This window comes from Cavenderia fasciculata (assembly GCF_000203815.1).
Source record: "Cavenderia fasciculata unplaced genomic scaffold Scf_EUAJFUG02HR96I-5, whole genome shotgun sequence".
Lineage (NCBI taxonomy): Eukaryota > Evosea > Eumycetozoa > Acytosteliales > Cavenderiaceae > Cavenderia > Cavenderia fasciculata.
The window spans coordinates 728,197-743,062 of NW_004457624.1; the positions used below are offsets into that span (position 1 = coordinate 728,197).

At 35.6% G+C, this 14,866-nt stretch overlaps 2 protein-coding genes across 2 annotated transcripts; one reads left to right on the top strand and one right to left on the bottom strand.

The window, feature by feature from the left end:
* Positions 1 to 651: 651 nt before the first annotated feature.
* DFA_11294 (EGF-like domain-containing protein) lies at positions 652 to 6,882 on the bottom strand (the record flags this gene model as incomplete). The annotated part of the gene is made up of 5 exons (XM_004350187.1): positions 652 to 4,519; positions 4,790 to 5,564; positions 5,634 to 6,380; positions 6,463 to 6,590; positions 6,674 to 6,882. The coding sequence occupies 5 exons, from the start codon at positions 6,880 to 6,882 to the stop codon at positions 652 to 654; spliced, it is 5,727 nt and encodes a 1,908-aa protein (XP_004350237.1).
* A 1,182-nt stretch (positions 6,883 to 8,064) lies between these two features.
* On the top strand, positions 8,065 to 14,600 carry DFA_11295 (uncharacterized protein; the record flags this gene model as incomplete). Its single annotated transcript, XM_004350188.1, has 11 exons — positions 8,065 to 8,688; positions 8,753 to 9,237; positions 9,297 to 9,443; positions 9,518 to 9,906; positions 9,965 to 10,244; positions 10,321 to 10,572; positions 10,644 to 11,268; positions 11,404 to 11,608; positions 11,677 to 11,908; positions 12,088 to 12,316; positions 12,414 to 14,600. The coding sequence occupies 11 exons, from the start codon at positions 8,065 to 8,067 to the stop codon at positions 14,598 to 14,600; spliced, it is 5,655 nt and encodes a 1,884-aa protein (XP_004350238.1).
* Positions 14,601 to 14,866: the final 266 nt, after the last annotated feature.

Below are 14,866 nucleotides of genomic sequence, written 5' to 3' on the forward strand. Positions count from 1 at the left end.
GTATTAAAGTATGAATGGAATGAATGAATTGTAAATCAGTCTATATAAAAGATGTTAACCGCTTTGAAATGCAAGACTATTTAAATATATTATTATCCCGTATTCATTTTCGATCAACTCTAATTTCGACCCATCCTCTGCCTTTGGCACTACCACTTTGCATTGTACACTTTAAATATCTACCTTACTGCATGTGATGGCCCTTCATTGAAAATTTCACTGTCGTTCAAGTGTCCTTTCGTGTCCTTGTACAAAACAACCCCCATACAATTCGTTTGGTGATCGATTTTTTGACAAAAAAACAGAGATGGGTTCTCAGAACGATCAAATTATTTAATTGCCCCCACACAGTGTTTTGTTTTAGGTGGTATGGAAGGGCAACGAGGGGCAACCAACACCCAAAAGGGGGTTACGCATACTACTCTGCTCTACTCAACTTACAATTATCGGTGTAGTCCTTGTAAACAACACACCGATACAAAAGATCAATCTTCAACTTTTAAAGTAATGAATCCATCATCGATCAGGTCGTATCACCCAACCGACTATTAGCCTGTGTCTTTTGGTAAACTATTGTTAAAATTAGAAAATATTAAAATATTTATTTATTTATTTATATTAAATGATAAAACTATTATTGATTTGTTTGATTTATTGACCAGCAGCTGTACCACCATTTGGACCTGAATAAGCCTTGTTGGCACTCCAACCTTTTAATTTGATACTATCATTATTTTTAAATGCATTCTTTTTGATAATGACTGCTGCAATTGCTAATGCTAAAATACCACCGGCAACACTACATGCAATGATAACAGGGAGTTTCCAACCTGGTTCATCGTTTCCACCACCGGTATTACCACCACGACTATCACTGCTACTTGGAGGGACATAACAGGTTTGATTGTAATTGGCTCGTGACACTGTACTAAATAAAGGATCGACAATTACATTGTGTGAGAAACTAGGTGTGATGATGGATGACAAGAGTGTATAGGTTTCAGTCGTGTTGATATTTTGTTCTTGGTTGTACAATTGGTAGAGTGTGTCGTTGGCAAGGAGCACAGCGGTATTTGACTTGATAATGTCATTGTCGAGTATGAGACGATCGGCAAATCGAATATTTAGTACAGCCGGTCCAGTATTGATAACCAAGTTGGTGAAATAACTTGTTTGTAATCCACCACCACTACTAGTGTCTAATGCATTACTTGAAAACGATGTTTTGGACTGTGAACAATTGTAGACTGTAGTGGCAGAGGTGGTCGTTGCAAATAGTATCTCTAAACGATTGAGTGAATCTGAAAAGACCCAATTATCAACCTTTACTGTATACTTTATAGAATTGGCGTCAGCTGGCATAGACACACCTGCAAAAGACACGTTTCTTGGTTGTTCAATATGTGTTACATTGAATGACAACTGTACGTTTCCAACCGTAGTGTCATTCCAGTAACCACTAAATAGGGTAGTGTTGGTTGTGATGACTGTAGGTAGTAACCATGTAATGTTGGTCATGGCGAGTGTATGAACAGTGGCACTACCATTGGACAGACTTGTAATCTCACGTAGGTAGGCTATTCTAACTTGGTATTCGAGTGGCGAGTATCCAGTTGGGAGTTTACCCGAACCATCCGACGAGTTGGTGTATGGTGGTAGAGTGGGTGGTGTCTGGTGATTAACCTCGATCGAACAGTCCCAACCAGAGAATCCAGTGTTACAAGTACAGTATCCGGTAGTCTCTTGACATTGTCCTTTACCACTACATGCTGCAGGTGTACCTGGACACTTGTAGTTTTCATAGTAGAGGAATACATTGTTTTGTCCAACCAAACCACCACAACCAACCGTAATGTTGAGGGGGAAGTGAATGTCTGATCCAACCTGTCGAATATCTGCACTATAGTAACATTCGATGGTTTCAAAATCGAGAAGGGTGGCATTGGTACAGGTAGCATTGACGTCGTTGGTTCCGACAAATACTTGGAGATTGTTGGATGAGAAAGAGTCACCCGAGATGGTGATGTTGCCAGGTTTGTTGAAAAACAGTGATGTCGATGTAACAATGACGGGTGGTGCATACGATGTGTGGAGGGGATCACTATAGGTGGCCGAGTAATAGGCTGTCAAGTCATAGTACCCGTATCCTTGAATCATCGCGCATACCACTGAATAGGGAGCGACACTTGACAAGTAGTAACAAGACAGTATATTGTCGACTCCGCTACCGAGCAGTGTTGCAGAGAAGCTCATCTGGATATCCGATGAAGCATTATCAACAGGACTGAGGTAGTCACCTGTAATAGTTATATTTGTACCGGTCGTTAAAGCGAGTGGACTGACTTGAGAAATAATCGGGACAAGTGATACTGTCAATGTATTTGTTGATATCTGTCCACTGACACTAATTGATAGATTAGCATTGACAGATTCAATTGGAAGATTAATCTCTAGTGTAGTGTCATTTACACTAGTCGGGGTGATTGTTAGACTACCAAACAAAACTTGAATATTTTGTGATAGTTGACCAAAAGATTGACCAAATACAAATAATGTGTATTGTTGTTGTTGCAATGAATCGAGTGTAGGTGCTACAAACGAGTAGATGAGTTCATTTGATACTCTTGATTCAATCTTGATGGCAATTGCCAAACCTGTTCCAGTGGCACCTGGTACAGAGTAGATAATGGTTTGAGAATCAATCACTTGAATGGTAGGGCCTTGAACGGGTGGCTCTCCATTATTGATGACATAGACTGTATTGTTTTGTCCCATCGACTCGGTTTCAAAGAATCTACCTTGAATAGTCACGTTTTGACCGACCGTTTCAAGTACTACGTCTGACAATGACACTAGGTATGGAGTAAAGTAAATTGGTTGGAATTCAACCTTTACCAATCCATTGTCAATTGACAATACTCCACTTGATACAGCCAGAGGTAATGTATTACAAGTGATGACTGTATTGTTTCCAGTAAAGGATGTAATCTCTACAGTACCAATAAACAATTGTAAATTTGAGACATTTCCAAAGTTTAATCCTTGTATGACTAGACCGTCGTTGATTTGGGTGACACCCGATACTTGGATATTGGTATATACAAATGCGTCATCTTTAGATCCCTCTAAACCATTTACAACCACTTTGACTGGTAGTGGACCGGTTGCAATCAAACTAGCGTCATAGTGACATGTGATGATGGTCGAGCCGATGACTTGTGGTGCTGTACAGATACTGGTTTGTGTCGACGAGTTACCAATTGTCACCAACAGTCCTGTTGCAGCAAAGTTGGTACCAAACAGTGTAATCTCACCTGGTTCCCTGTAGGTGATGGAGCTGACCGATGTGATGGCTGGGTACTGGTACGACATACCATATGGGGCAGAATCAACTCCACGAACACTCGCTTTGGTTGTGAATTGACCCGACCCACTACCAATGGTACATTGGTAGCTGTATAACCCATTGACAATCGCAATGAATGTACATGGTACGGCGGTTGTTGTGGTACTCGCACTCACACTAAACGAGATACCTGTATTGGTACCACTCTGGTCAATCTGAGACAGGTATTTACCGTACACTAAAAATACACCACCGTCTACAGATGGGAGAGTGGTGTAGGTGATGAGAGGAGTCAGGTTGAGGTTGTTAAAGGTGACAGTCTGACCATCGACATTGACCAACAAGTCACCAGACAATGATTGATTCTGAATGACAAATGATGCGGTGGTATGTGGTGTTTGAATGACAACATTTCTTGCTTTTAATCCAGCCATTTGGAATGTGATAGTGGTATTGTCTGCACCAAAGTTGGTACCAACTGCTGTGATGGTGTCTGTGACAGGATCCATACTGTACGAGGTGACGGTTGGTGGTTGGAACGAGTATAAAAAGACGGTCGAGTTTCTCGACCCACCAGCTTGAACTAATAACTGGCGGTTGATACCAGTGCCAGCAAGTATATGGTAGTTGAGTGTGGTGAGTGACTGATATCCAATGTTGGTATTGACAATATTATTGTCAATCACGACCAGACTATTGTCGACGGAGCCATAGACAGTCGGTTCGAAATAACGACCATGTACAACGACCAGTCCACCGGCTGTTGGGAACAACACGGTAGACAAGGACGTCAAAACGGGTGTAAAGTAGAATGGCACGGGTGGAGGAGCGATAGCACTGCCAGTGAAGACCAAATCACCCGATACGGTACTCTGCGGTACTGGGTTACACAGCACATACGTGTTGTTTCCAAGACACGATGATTTAATGCTGACAGCACCGATGGCAACACCGAGGAACGCAAGATTATTGCCAAAGTTGGTGCCGACGATTTCAAGGTAATCGGCAATTTGAGTGATACTGCTAACGGTCACTGAATCGTATGCAAATGCATATGGCTCGGACGAGATATACGAGACGGTGACGACAAGGCTGTAGTTACCCTGTTGGGGTGGGAGTAGACAGACGAGTTGTGTGTGTGGTGACGACACGTCAATAGCCGAGCATGCTAAACTTTGATTCAAAGCAACTGTGATCAAAGTCGTATTGGTGTAAAAGTTGTAGCCCGAGATGGTGATATTGCCTCCTGTTGGCGGACCGGGTGTCACACTCGAGATGATTGGGGCCTGATACTGCAACGATAACCCAGGAGGGTTGTCCAACCCATCCACATCAACATTGACACTGTTAATACCACTACCTGGAGCAACCAAACATGTAAACGAGACATGTGGAGTGATAAAAGTAATATCAGTGCATAGAGATGGACCAATAGCGACATACATGAGTGCAGGATTGTTAAACAAGTTGGTTCCAGTCACTGTAATAAGCGATCCGTTTGTAGAGGGAAGAGGTGACATGCCTGTGATGGCAGGTGCAATGTATTGCACAAATTGTGTGTTGGCAGGTGTGGTCATACCGTCGATAGTAACACTCAATGAATGGGGACCACCCGATCCAGCTGGAATGGCCACATCAATCTCTCCACGCACATTGGTACGGTTGAATGCGATTGGTATACCCTTGAGATTTACAGTCACCGTGCTAAAGTAGGCTCCGTAGACATTGAGCTTGATCTTTACCAGCATTCCACTGGTTGGCGAAGTGAATGTCTGTGTTGCAATAAACACGGGACTGATGCCACCATACTCGTAAAACACACCTTGTTCTTGATTCGACCAGTATACTTGGAGAGGATTACGCAACGTGTCATCGGTGAGTTGGACAAAATAGGGAGTTTGTCTGTTTTGCAAGCCTGTTGGCACCTGTGTGGCATACAAGGTGATATTGGTGCCTGCACGTGGTCCCTGCACGATAGTGTACAGATTGGCAATCTCAGAGAACCTGACGCCCTGCCAAATGTTGAGTGAATTGGAAGCATCTGGTGAAATAGGTGCCATTGATCGATTCAAAAAGTTGTACATTGCTTGTGTCTCGATATAACTCATTCTTCCTTCGTATCCATCTGCAATCATTTTTGGTGCAACCGTATCTCTTGCATATGTCCAACTAACCATTGCTTTCCATGTTAAATAATATTGATTTGTACCAGTATCATCTAAATAAAATAAATAAATAAATAGTTAATATAAAGTAGATATAAATATATATATATTCGTTTACATACAAAGAGGTACTTTATGTTGGGAAGAAATGACACCACTAATATTAAATGTTAATGGTAGGAATTTATCCCAAGTGGCAGAGGTTGGGACTGCACCAGACAAGATACATGTCAATACAGTCTCGTTGAGATAGGATCCTTGAATAAATTGAACGGATCCACATGTACGTGTCTTGTTGTTACCCGAGTAGATAGTGACCAACGAAGGATCGGTACCAAACGACCCACCGACAATAGTGACTGCTCCACCAGCCACCAAAGATGGTTTGGCAAACGTTACATAGGCTGGAGAATACATCCAATACAATGGGTGTGGTAGAGCTGGAGGACTAGACAAGAATGTAACTTGGTATCTTCCTTGGCCGGGTGGAACAACACATGTTGATATGGTGGCATTGATGACTGTAAAGTTGGCACATTGGAATGTGACGGCTGGATTGTCAACGCTGGTAAAGAGGATGGTCATGTTGGAATAGGTATACGTTGATCCAACTGGAAACCTGACTGTAGCTACACCACCAGTCGTCTCTACCTGTGTAAGATATGGTCTTTCCAATCCACCCCATTCACAAATAAAATAGTTTGTTGGTCCGTTACCAAGATTGTTGTAATGGTATCCACTATAAGTATCATTGACAGTTTCAATATAATATTCAGCTCCCATTAAATTTGGTTCATCAGCCGTAAATAAATGATATCTATATGCTCTATCAGTATATGCATTATAAAGTAACTCTCCTTTTTCAGGTCCTTAAATAAATATAAATAAATAGAAAAGAATTAATTATTGATTGGATTGGGTGCAGATGTTTTTTATATATTATATATATACCTGTTTGATATCTCCACATTCCTCTATCTCCTTCATCAGACCCAGATACCCAATATTTGTTTTGGGTAGGAGAAAAATATCTCTGTATGTACTGCCATTCTTCGTATGATGTTATAGTAGCCAAATATCTTTAATAAATGAATTATGGGTGAATGATTAGAATTTTTTAAATTAAATTGGTTGTTCAGTTTAGTTGTTGGATACTACTTACCCTACATCTCCATATATATTTCTTCCTCCACAGTTTGCAATTGCTTGGGTGGCATTTAGTACAAAGTCGAATCGACCGTAATAGTGGTCTGTGAGTGGAAACCTTGTGGCTTGTCCATCAACACCATTATTGAAATAAAACAAAGATCCAATAACTATAATTGTAATCGTCTTTATAAACAAAGACAATTGGTTATTTTGTTTGTACATTTCTATAGTGACAAACTTGTCAATTTTAAAATCTATCTATATTTCTTTTCTTTGTACACTATTATATATTGATGATTTAATCTTTCCAGTAGTTAAGTTAATTAACTATCTCTGAGTTTTTTTTGTTTTCTAAATTTAATAATAAATAAATAGATAAATAAATATTTACAAGTAAAAGATATATATATGATTGTACAATAATAATAAATAAATAAAATGAATAGGGATCAAACAACTGTTGTTGTTGATCAAGATAATCTTTGATACCACAGACGATGGCCATCACAGGTGTACTTACAAACATTCAGAGTAGTGTCTTGGTGTCACCCAACTTCTTTCCCAACCATTGTGTAAGAGAGTAGAATCATTTGGATATCGGGGGCTTGCCTTCCCAATCCATTGCTCCCAGCGTTGTTGGAACGTTAAAAAAAAGGAAACCACAGGAATATCCACGACAACCAACAAGTAAAAAAATAAATATCCATTGAATGGAATCTATCTGAACAAAGGGGTTTCAAAAGGGTAAGAGGATCGAGTCCAATCTGGATTGATAACGGTTCACCCAACAACAATCGCAAGGTATGATCGTCATCATCAACACTCTGCAGAGCAGAGAAGAGTTTACCAATAGAAATACTCGTTGTAATGATCAAAGTCTTTCTATGTGACAGTCATCACATCTTATAATAGTAGAGAGTATCAGTTAATTAATCAGTTGTTAGTCATGTACAATGATAAGAGGAGTAAAGAGGAAGAATAGGAATACTACATACATCTTTATTTGATTAAAATCAACTATAGTTATTACTTATTTCTAACTATAATAGTACTATAATGAACGAGAGATTGGTGTAGTGGTGGCGATAATCTTCATTTTTATTATTTTATTTTTAAAGCCAAAAGTGTAATATAATAAAAGTATACTTTTATTACCAATGTCAAGATGTGATGATGGTCGATACCCAATTTATATATCGACGATTTGACTACACTATATGGTGGTGGTGGTGGTGGTGGTCGTATACGTATAGTATAGTTGTTTGGCATCAGTTTAAATTTAATTTAACTTTATAAAAGTGGTCCTCCAAACATGATACAACATCTTCATCTTCATCATCATCTTCATCTTCATCCTCTTTTCTTTATCATCATAATATTTGATATATTGGATAAAAGAAGATAATGAATAGTAATAATAATAATAGTAATACAGATAATATATATCTTCAAAGATTTACATCGACAACAACAACAAAGAATACAAATAATGGTTCAACTATCACGTCAAATTACGGCAACTACAATAATAATAATAATAATAATAATAATAATAATAATAATAATAATAATATTACTCCAATGAATACCCTATTGTCATCAAGTCAACCTACAAATGATGGATTATATGACGATGATGGAGACATAGAGTTTGATTTTTGTTCAACTCCAAATAATAATAATAGTAATAACAACAACAATAATAATAATAATAATACTATAACTTCTCAAAACGATGATAGTGAATTCTCCTTTTCTTTAACACCAGAATATGATCCATTCAATTCTCCAAAAGTAAACAAGAATATTATAGCTTCTACAACTACAAAAACAACAACAAATCAAAATCTTCGAGATTATGTTAATGTCGATGATGATGATGATGATTTTGTTTTTGATTTTACTGATGATGATAATAATAGCAATAATAATAACAATAATAATAATATTATTATTAAATCATCTGGAGCGACAAAGTCATCATCAAATGAACAACAACCAAAACCAGAATTATTTTTTAATGGATTGGTAATTATTTATTTATTTATTAATATTTTTAGATTTACTAATTTAATATTTATATTTATTTTAGAATGATTTAGATAGTTTTTTAAATGTTGTAACATTGAATAGTCAATTAAAAATATTAGAAAGAAATCAACAAGAACAACAACAACAGCATTGCAAACCAACCTATACCCCAAAGAATCATTATTTTAATCCAAACCATTTCAAGGTCTACCAATCATTGGTATCTCAAAGATCTAGTTTTCTAGTTTTACCACCTACACTATCATACCTTCCCATCGTCCTTTTGTATTTGTGTACTCTGATTACAAATTCAGGCAACAAAGTAAAGTGTCTTTGGGTATCCTCTCAATCATCAACCATTCAACAAGAAAAGATTGGCCACTATATTCAATCAATACTAACAAAGGAAAAGTTATCGGATGGATTCATTAATTGTTTGGATGAAGCATTTGTCAATCAATATGATGAATTGGGATCAATCATTTCAACATCAAAAATATTATTTATAAATCAATCAACTTTATCTCAATTGATTAAAAGTGAAAGGTAAATATAATTGTAAAAAGATATTTAAATTAATATTTTATTTATCTATTTTTTCTTAGGATATCATTAAAAGAATTTAATCATATAATTTATGATGCATATGAAATTGATCATAATATAATGGAGGAGATTCAAAGTGATATTGGTGAAATGATTTTTGATTCAATTAGAGGTACCATTTTATTAATTTCAAATCATCATCCAAGGTAAGATAAGATGAGGAAATATAAAATATATATATTTTGAAAATATCAATTCTAATTTATTTATCTTTTATTAGTGATTATAATTTATTTTTCAAAAAGACACAAATTCAAAATATATATTGTCATGAATATAATGAAACATTGTATCCATCAAGAAATGAAATGATAAATGTTGATTTACATACTCCAATTATTAGGATTATCAATATTATATCAAAATGTATTACAAACATTTCCAATCAGTTGGCGTCGAGAAGAGTGTTTGATAAATCTCTACAACCATCAGATTTACCAGTCAAATCAGTTACATCACTAATTAGTAAAGGAGTAGACCTCAAAGACAATGACAAAAACCAAATTGTTGATATTGACTTTTTAAACGATTTATTATATCATCTATCTAATTTTGGTATTGAAATTTGTTGGAAATTATTATTACCTCTTGATCTTGGAAAATTATCAAGTATGTTAAAGTAACAAATATCAAATCAGGTCATTTATATTAATATTTATTGTTCAAGATCAAATTAAATCAATTATTGAATTAATTTCAATTAGTAATTCAGAGATTGAAGCAGGAATCATTCAAGATCATCCAAAGTATCAAGTATTGACAAATTGGGTACAAAACCAATTACAATTATTTTGTAATAATTCAAGATCATTTGATCAATCAGTCCCAACCTTTTTTAAAGTATTGGTATTGGTTTTTAACAATGTTTCAATCGACTTGGTATTTTCAAATTTAAAAAAGATTAAAGATATGAAATTATTTGCTTTAAAAGATTTAAAAAATTACAAGTATGTAAAAAAACATTTAAAAAAAAGAAAAAAGAAAGAGATATTAATAACTCTCTCTATTTTTAATTTACTATAGTATAAAAGAAATAGTTGATAATTTTAATTGTATAATATTACCAGTTGATGAAATTGAAATTAATCAGTTTCCATGGAACCTATTTTCACTTATTGTCGAATTTGATCGATTCAATGATGATATTGATCTGTCACTATCAACATTTAATACAAATAGTATTTCAAGAAACTTTAAATTTCAAACAACTTTGAATTTCACTCCATTACAATGTAAAGAAACAAAATTATTTAATCAAACTTGTAAATTATTAAAGTATGTAATCCATCTAGACAAGTCAGTTGTATGATTGATTAATATTTTTTATTTTTATTTTTATTTTATAGGGAGATACAATTTAAAAAAGAAAAGAGTATTGATGAAAAGATTAAAAACCAATATCTACCAATTGATTTGAAATCATTGTCGTCAACAAAAAGATTAGATAGATTGAATCAAATCAACAATAGCAACTCAATCTTGCCTACTACGGTGGTCATTGATACAACACAACCAAACTTGTATAGATCAATTGGACGTGCATTACAACTATCTATTCCTATCAAATTGATAGTTGGTGACTCATTTCTTCAATATGAATCACTCTATGACCACCTAGAGAATGATTACAACATTGAATTGGTAGAGAGAACTGTAGATGATGCCGACATTGTATTGGATGAACGTCATTGTATCAAGATTCTTAATTTCAAATCAGATGTGTCACAAACCATTACCTCGTTGGTTAAATTGTCACACCAGTATACCAAATGTTGGATCATTGCCTATAGCACCATCAAGAATGTATTCTCACCAAACACCAAAGAATTTATTGCCAAAGTGATAGGTGCTACATGTTACTTGCCCGAGTCATTTTCAGTCAACATTGGTTACTCTTTCACTCATCAACAAACTGCATTATTGATTCGTGAAATTTGTGAATCTATTCCAATTGATAATCCAAATTGGGATGTAAGTAAAATTTAAAATTGATCATTACACATTTAAATCATTATTTTTGAATCTTTCTACCTATAATCTTTCTATCTATAATCTCTCTCTCTCTCTCTCTCTCATTCTTTTTTCATACCTATTCACTCTCACTAGTCATTAGAAACATGGGCAAATAGAAAATGGTTAATTGGAACTGTATCAAGACATGAAGCATTTTTATCAGTGATTCCAGGCATGAACCCATTCTCTTCCCAGTTACTTATAACTTGGACCAATTTACCTTATTTACTTTCAAGTGATTTAGATACTTTGGAAAAAGAATTTACATGGGTTCCTAGTTATGTTTGGGTAACTATAGGTTAAATATTGGATTATTTAAATATATATTTATTAACAAACATTCATTCGTTCTTTAGAAAAATATAGGTATTATATTTGGAAATCCAAAAGAAAAGATTATTATTGAACAGATCAAAAAGAAACCAAAAACAACAGTTGCATTACAACTACAATCATCATCGACATCTTCAACTTCTCATAACAAATCAACTCCAAAAAAACAAACAAAAAATAATAATAATGGTAAATCATCACAATCACAACAACATAACAATTCATTAAAACAAACAACCATTGAACAATATTTCCATCCCCGTAAGTAACTATCTACGTTTTGTCAAACAAGTCATAGATTAAAATCAAATAAAAGTGATTTGTGTAAATAATAAATTAATTTTTGGGTGTTCTTGACAAAAAAACGAACGAAAAAGCATGCAATCGACGAAATCAATATTGATTTATTATTTATAATTATAACAAGTATTCATAAATAAATAGAAAGAGGAGAGATAAAAAGATGAATACAAAGAGAATATTAGTTAGAAATATACCAAGTGATAAGGGTAGAAATGAAGTGATAGATAACCTTAAAAAGTTGTTAGGAGGTAATGCTTCGGCAGCTATCATCACCATCCCCGCTGCTATACCCGCTGATATCGATTTGAGCAAACATCCAAATACAAATATTGCTTTACTATCAGTACAAGATATTACAAAGATGCAAATGGTAAATATAGAATAGCAGATAACAGCAAGATTGATAGATAATTAATCTAATCGAGACTAATATCTTCATCGTTCGTTACACTCATCACCTGCACTAGATACAACAATTATTAAATAATAAACCATTTGGAAGTAATAGATTAATAGTTGAATATTATACGATTAAACCTATGGCTGCTATAACTGCATTGACAAAGAAACCAGCACCTCCAATTGCTAAACCTTCACCTTCACCTGCAGCTGCACCAACTACAACCACTACTACAACAACTACAACTGAATCGACGACGACACCAACTACAACGACTGAAACTACAAAGGCTGCTGATACTACTACAGCAAAAATTGAAAAGACTACGACCGTTGCAGCTCCCAAGAAAGATGTAGGAGAAAAACAACCAAAACAACCAACAAATAACAAGAGAAAGGAAATTGAAAAGGAAGAAGGAGGAGCAGGAGATGATAAGGAAGAAAAGAAGGAAGAAAAGACTAGTCAACAACAAACTGTAAAGAAAGTAAAGAATGATAATAATAATGAATCGACCGAAAAGAAACAACAACAACCAAAAAAGAAAGAAAATGAAACAACAAAGAAAGATGAAACAAAGAAAGAAAATAATGAAACAAAGAAAGATAATAATAATAATAATAATAATCAAAATAGAGAAAAGAAACCATTACAAGTAATTAAGAATAAGAAAAAAGTATTGATGATGATTACAAAACAGATTAGTGAACACATTGAAAAGAGAGATTTTGTAAAGTTTAGATTCGCCTACAACTATCTTCGTGACCACGAGTTGGAATTGGATCATTTGGCATATGGAATTGTGTTGAATGCATGTGTGCGTTTCCAAGAGTGGGAGATGGAGAAGACTGTGTTTGGTCATGTGCTTCAGAGCAAGGTTGGCCCCAACGAAGTCATCTATACGACACATATCAAGGCATTGTGCGAGACGGATATGGCAGCAACCGAGCAACTACTAGACGACATGGAAAAGAATGGAGTCGAGCCAAACACGCGTACACTCAACTCTATTCTTCGTGGATGTGTTAGAGATGGAAACAGAGGCATTGCCGACAGAATCTATCAACGTGCGGTGTCGAGAAAAATAGAGGATGCTTCAACCATTGAATACATGATCAAGGTGTACTCACAGCATCTAAAGATCAACGATTGTTGGACTATTCTTACAAGCAAGTTTGAAGAGATGGAGGAGACATTGTCACCGGCCATCTTTTCAAGGCTTGCTTTGGCGTCGCTCATGGCAGGTGACTTGAAGAGTTCGACTCGTGCATTGTCGATTGTCGATGACTTGATGGCACGTGCACCTCAGTCTGTTGCCAAGAGCATCAGCTCGCATCGTGACAAGGGTAAAAAGTCAGAAGAGAACAAGATCTCGGCCGGTCTGTTTGAGCGTATCACCAGACAGGAAATCAACGAAGAGAGTGATCGTGTGCGTTCCTACCTCGTCAAACTCAAGAGTGGAGACGTCTCTAAAAAGGTCAAGATGTTGTCGATGGAGACTACTGCATCCATCTACTTTTCCCCCCTCACCTTTTCCCACGTCTACAAGGATAACATTGATATGCTCGAGAACAAGTTATTCATCAACAAATTATTCTTTAATCGAAAGGAACAACAACAACAGTTGAAAAAGACAGCTGCCGAAGAAAGTGGAAATACAGGCAGTAGCAATCTTTACAAGATTAATATCGCGGGTAACCAATACATCAACCAAAACAGATTGGTCAAGATGGAGATTTGTAGTGGTCACGGTCATTGGATCATGGAGCGTGCCAAGCGCGACCTCGAGTCTGACTGGGTGTCTGTCGAGATTCGTTATGATCGTGTCTTTCAGATTTGGACGAAAAAGGTGTTGGAGGACATAGACAACTTGTACTTGTTGGCCGGTGAAGCACACAGTACCATCAAGACCAATGTGCCCGATGGATCGGTCGATGAGCTCTACATCAATTATCCCAACCCTCCAATGTGGTACGGTGCCAAACGTCTCATTGACGAACCATTCTTGAAAGAGTTGAATCGTATCCTCAAGCGTGACGGTACTCTTACCATTGTCACTGATAACAGAGAATATTCAGAGTCGGTAGTCCGTCAACTCCAAACCAGTAAACCACTCAAACGTATCTTTGCACCTGCCCAAAACAACGATTACCTCGCCGATCTTCCAGAGGAATATGGTTATTCCTATTTCAACAAACTTTGGTCCAATGGTCAACGTATTAAAAGATATTGTGTCTATGCTATTAAAAAGAGATAAATCCATAAATATATATAAATATAAATATAATAATTATCTTTTTTCCAATAACCCATATAACCAATCTATATATATCCATTATTATTATTATTGTGTCTTTTCATTATATATATATTAATATTCTATTTATTTCACAATTTGATCTATTTTTGAGGTCCTTCGCTACCTGGAATCAACTATATTTAATAATAACAATGAAAGTTAGTATAAATGCTACATATATATATATATATATATATATATATATATCTATATTGCACAAGATT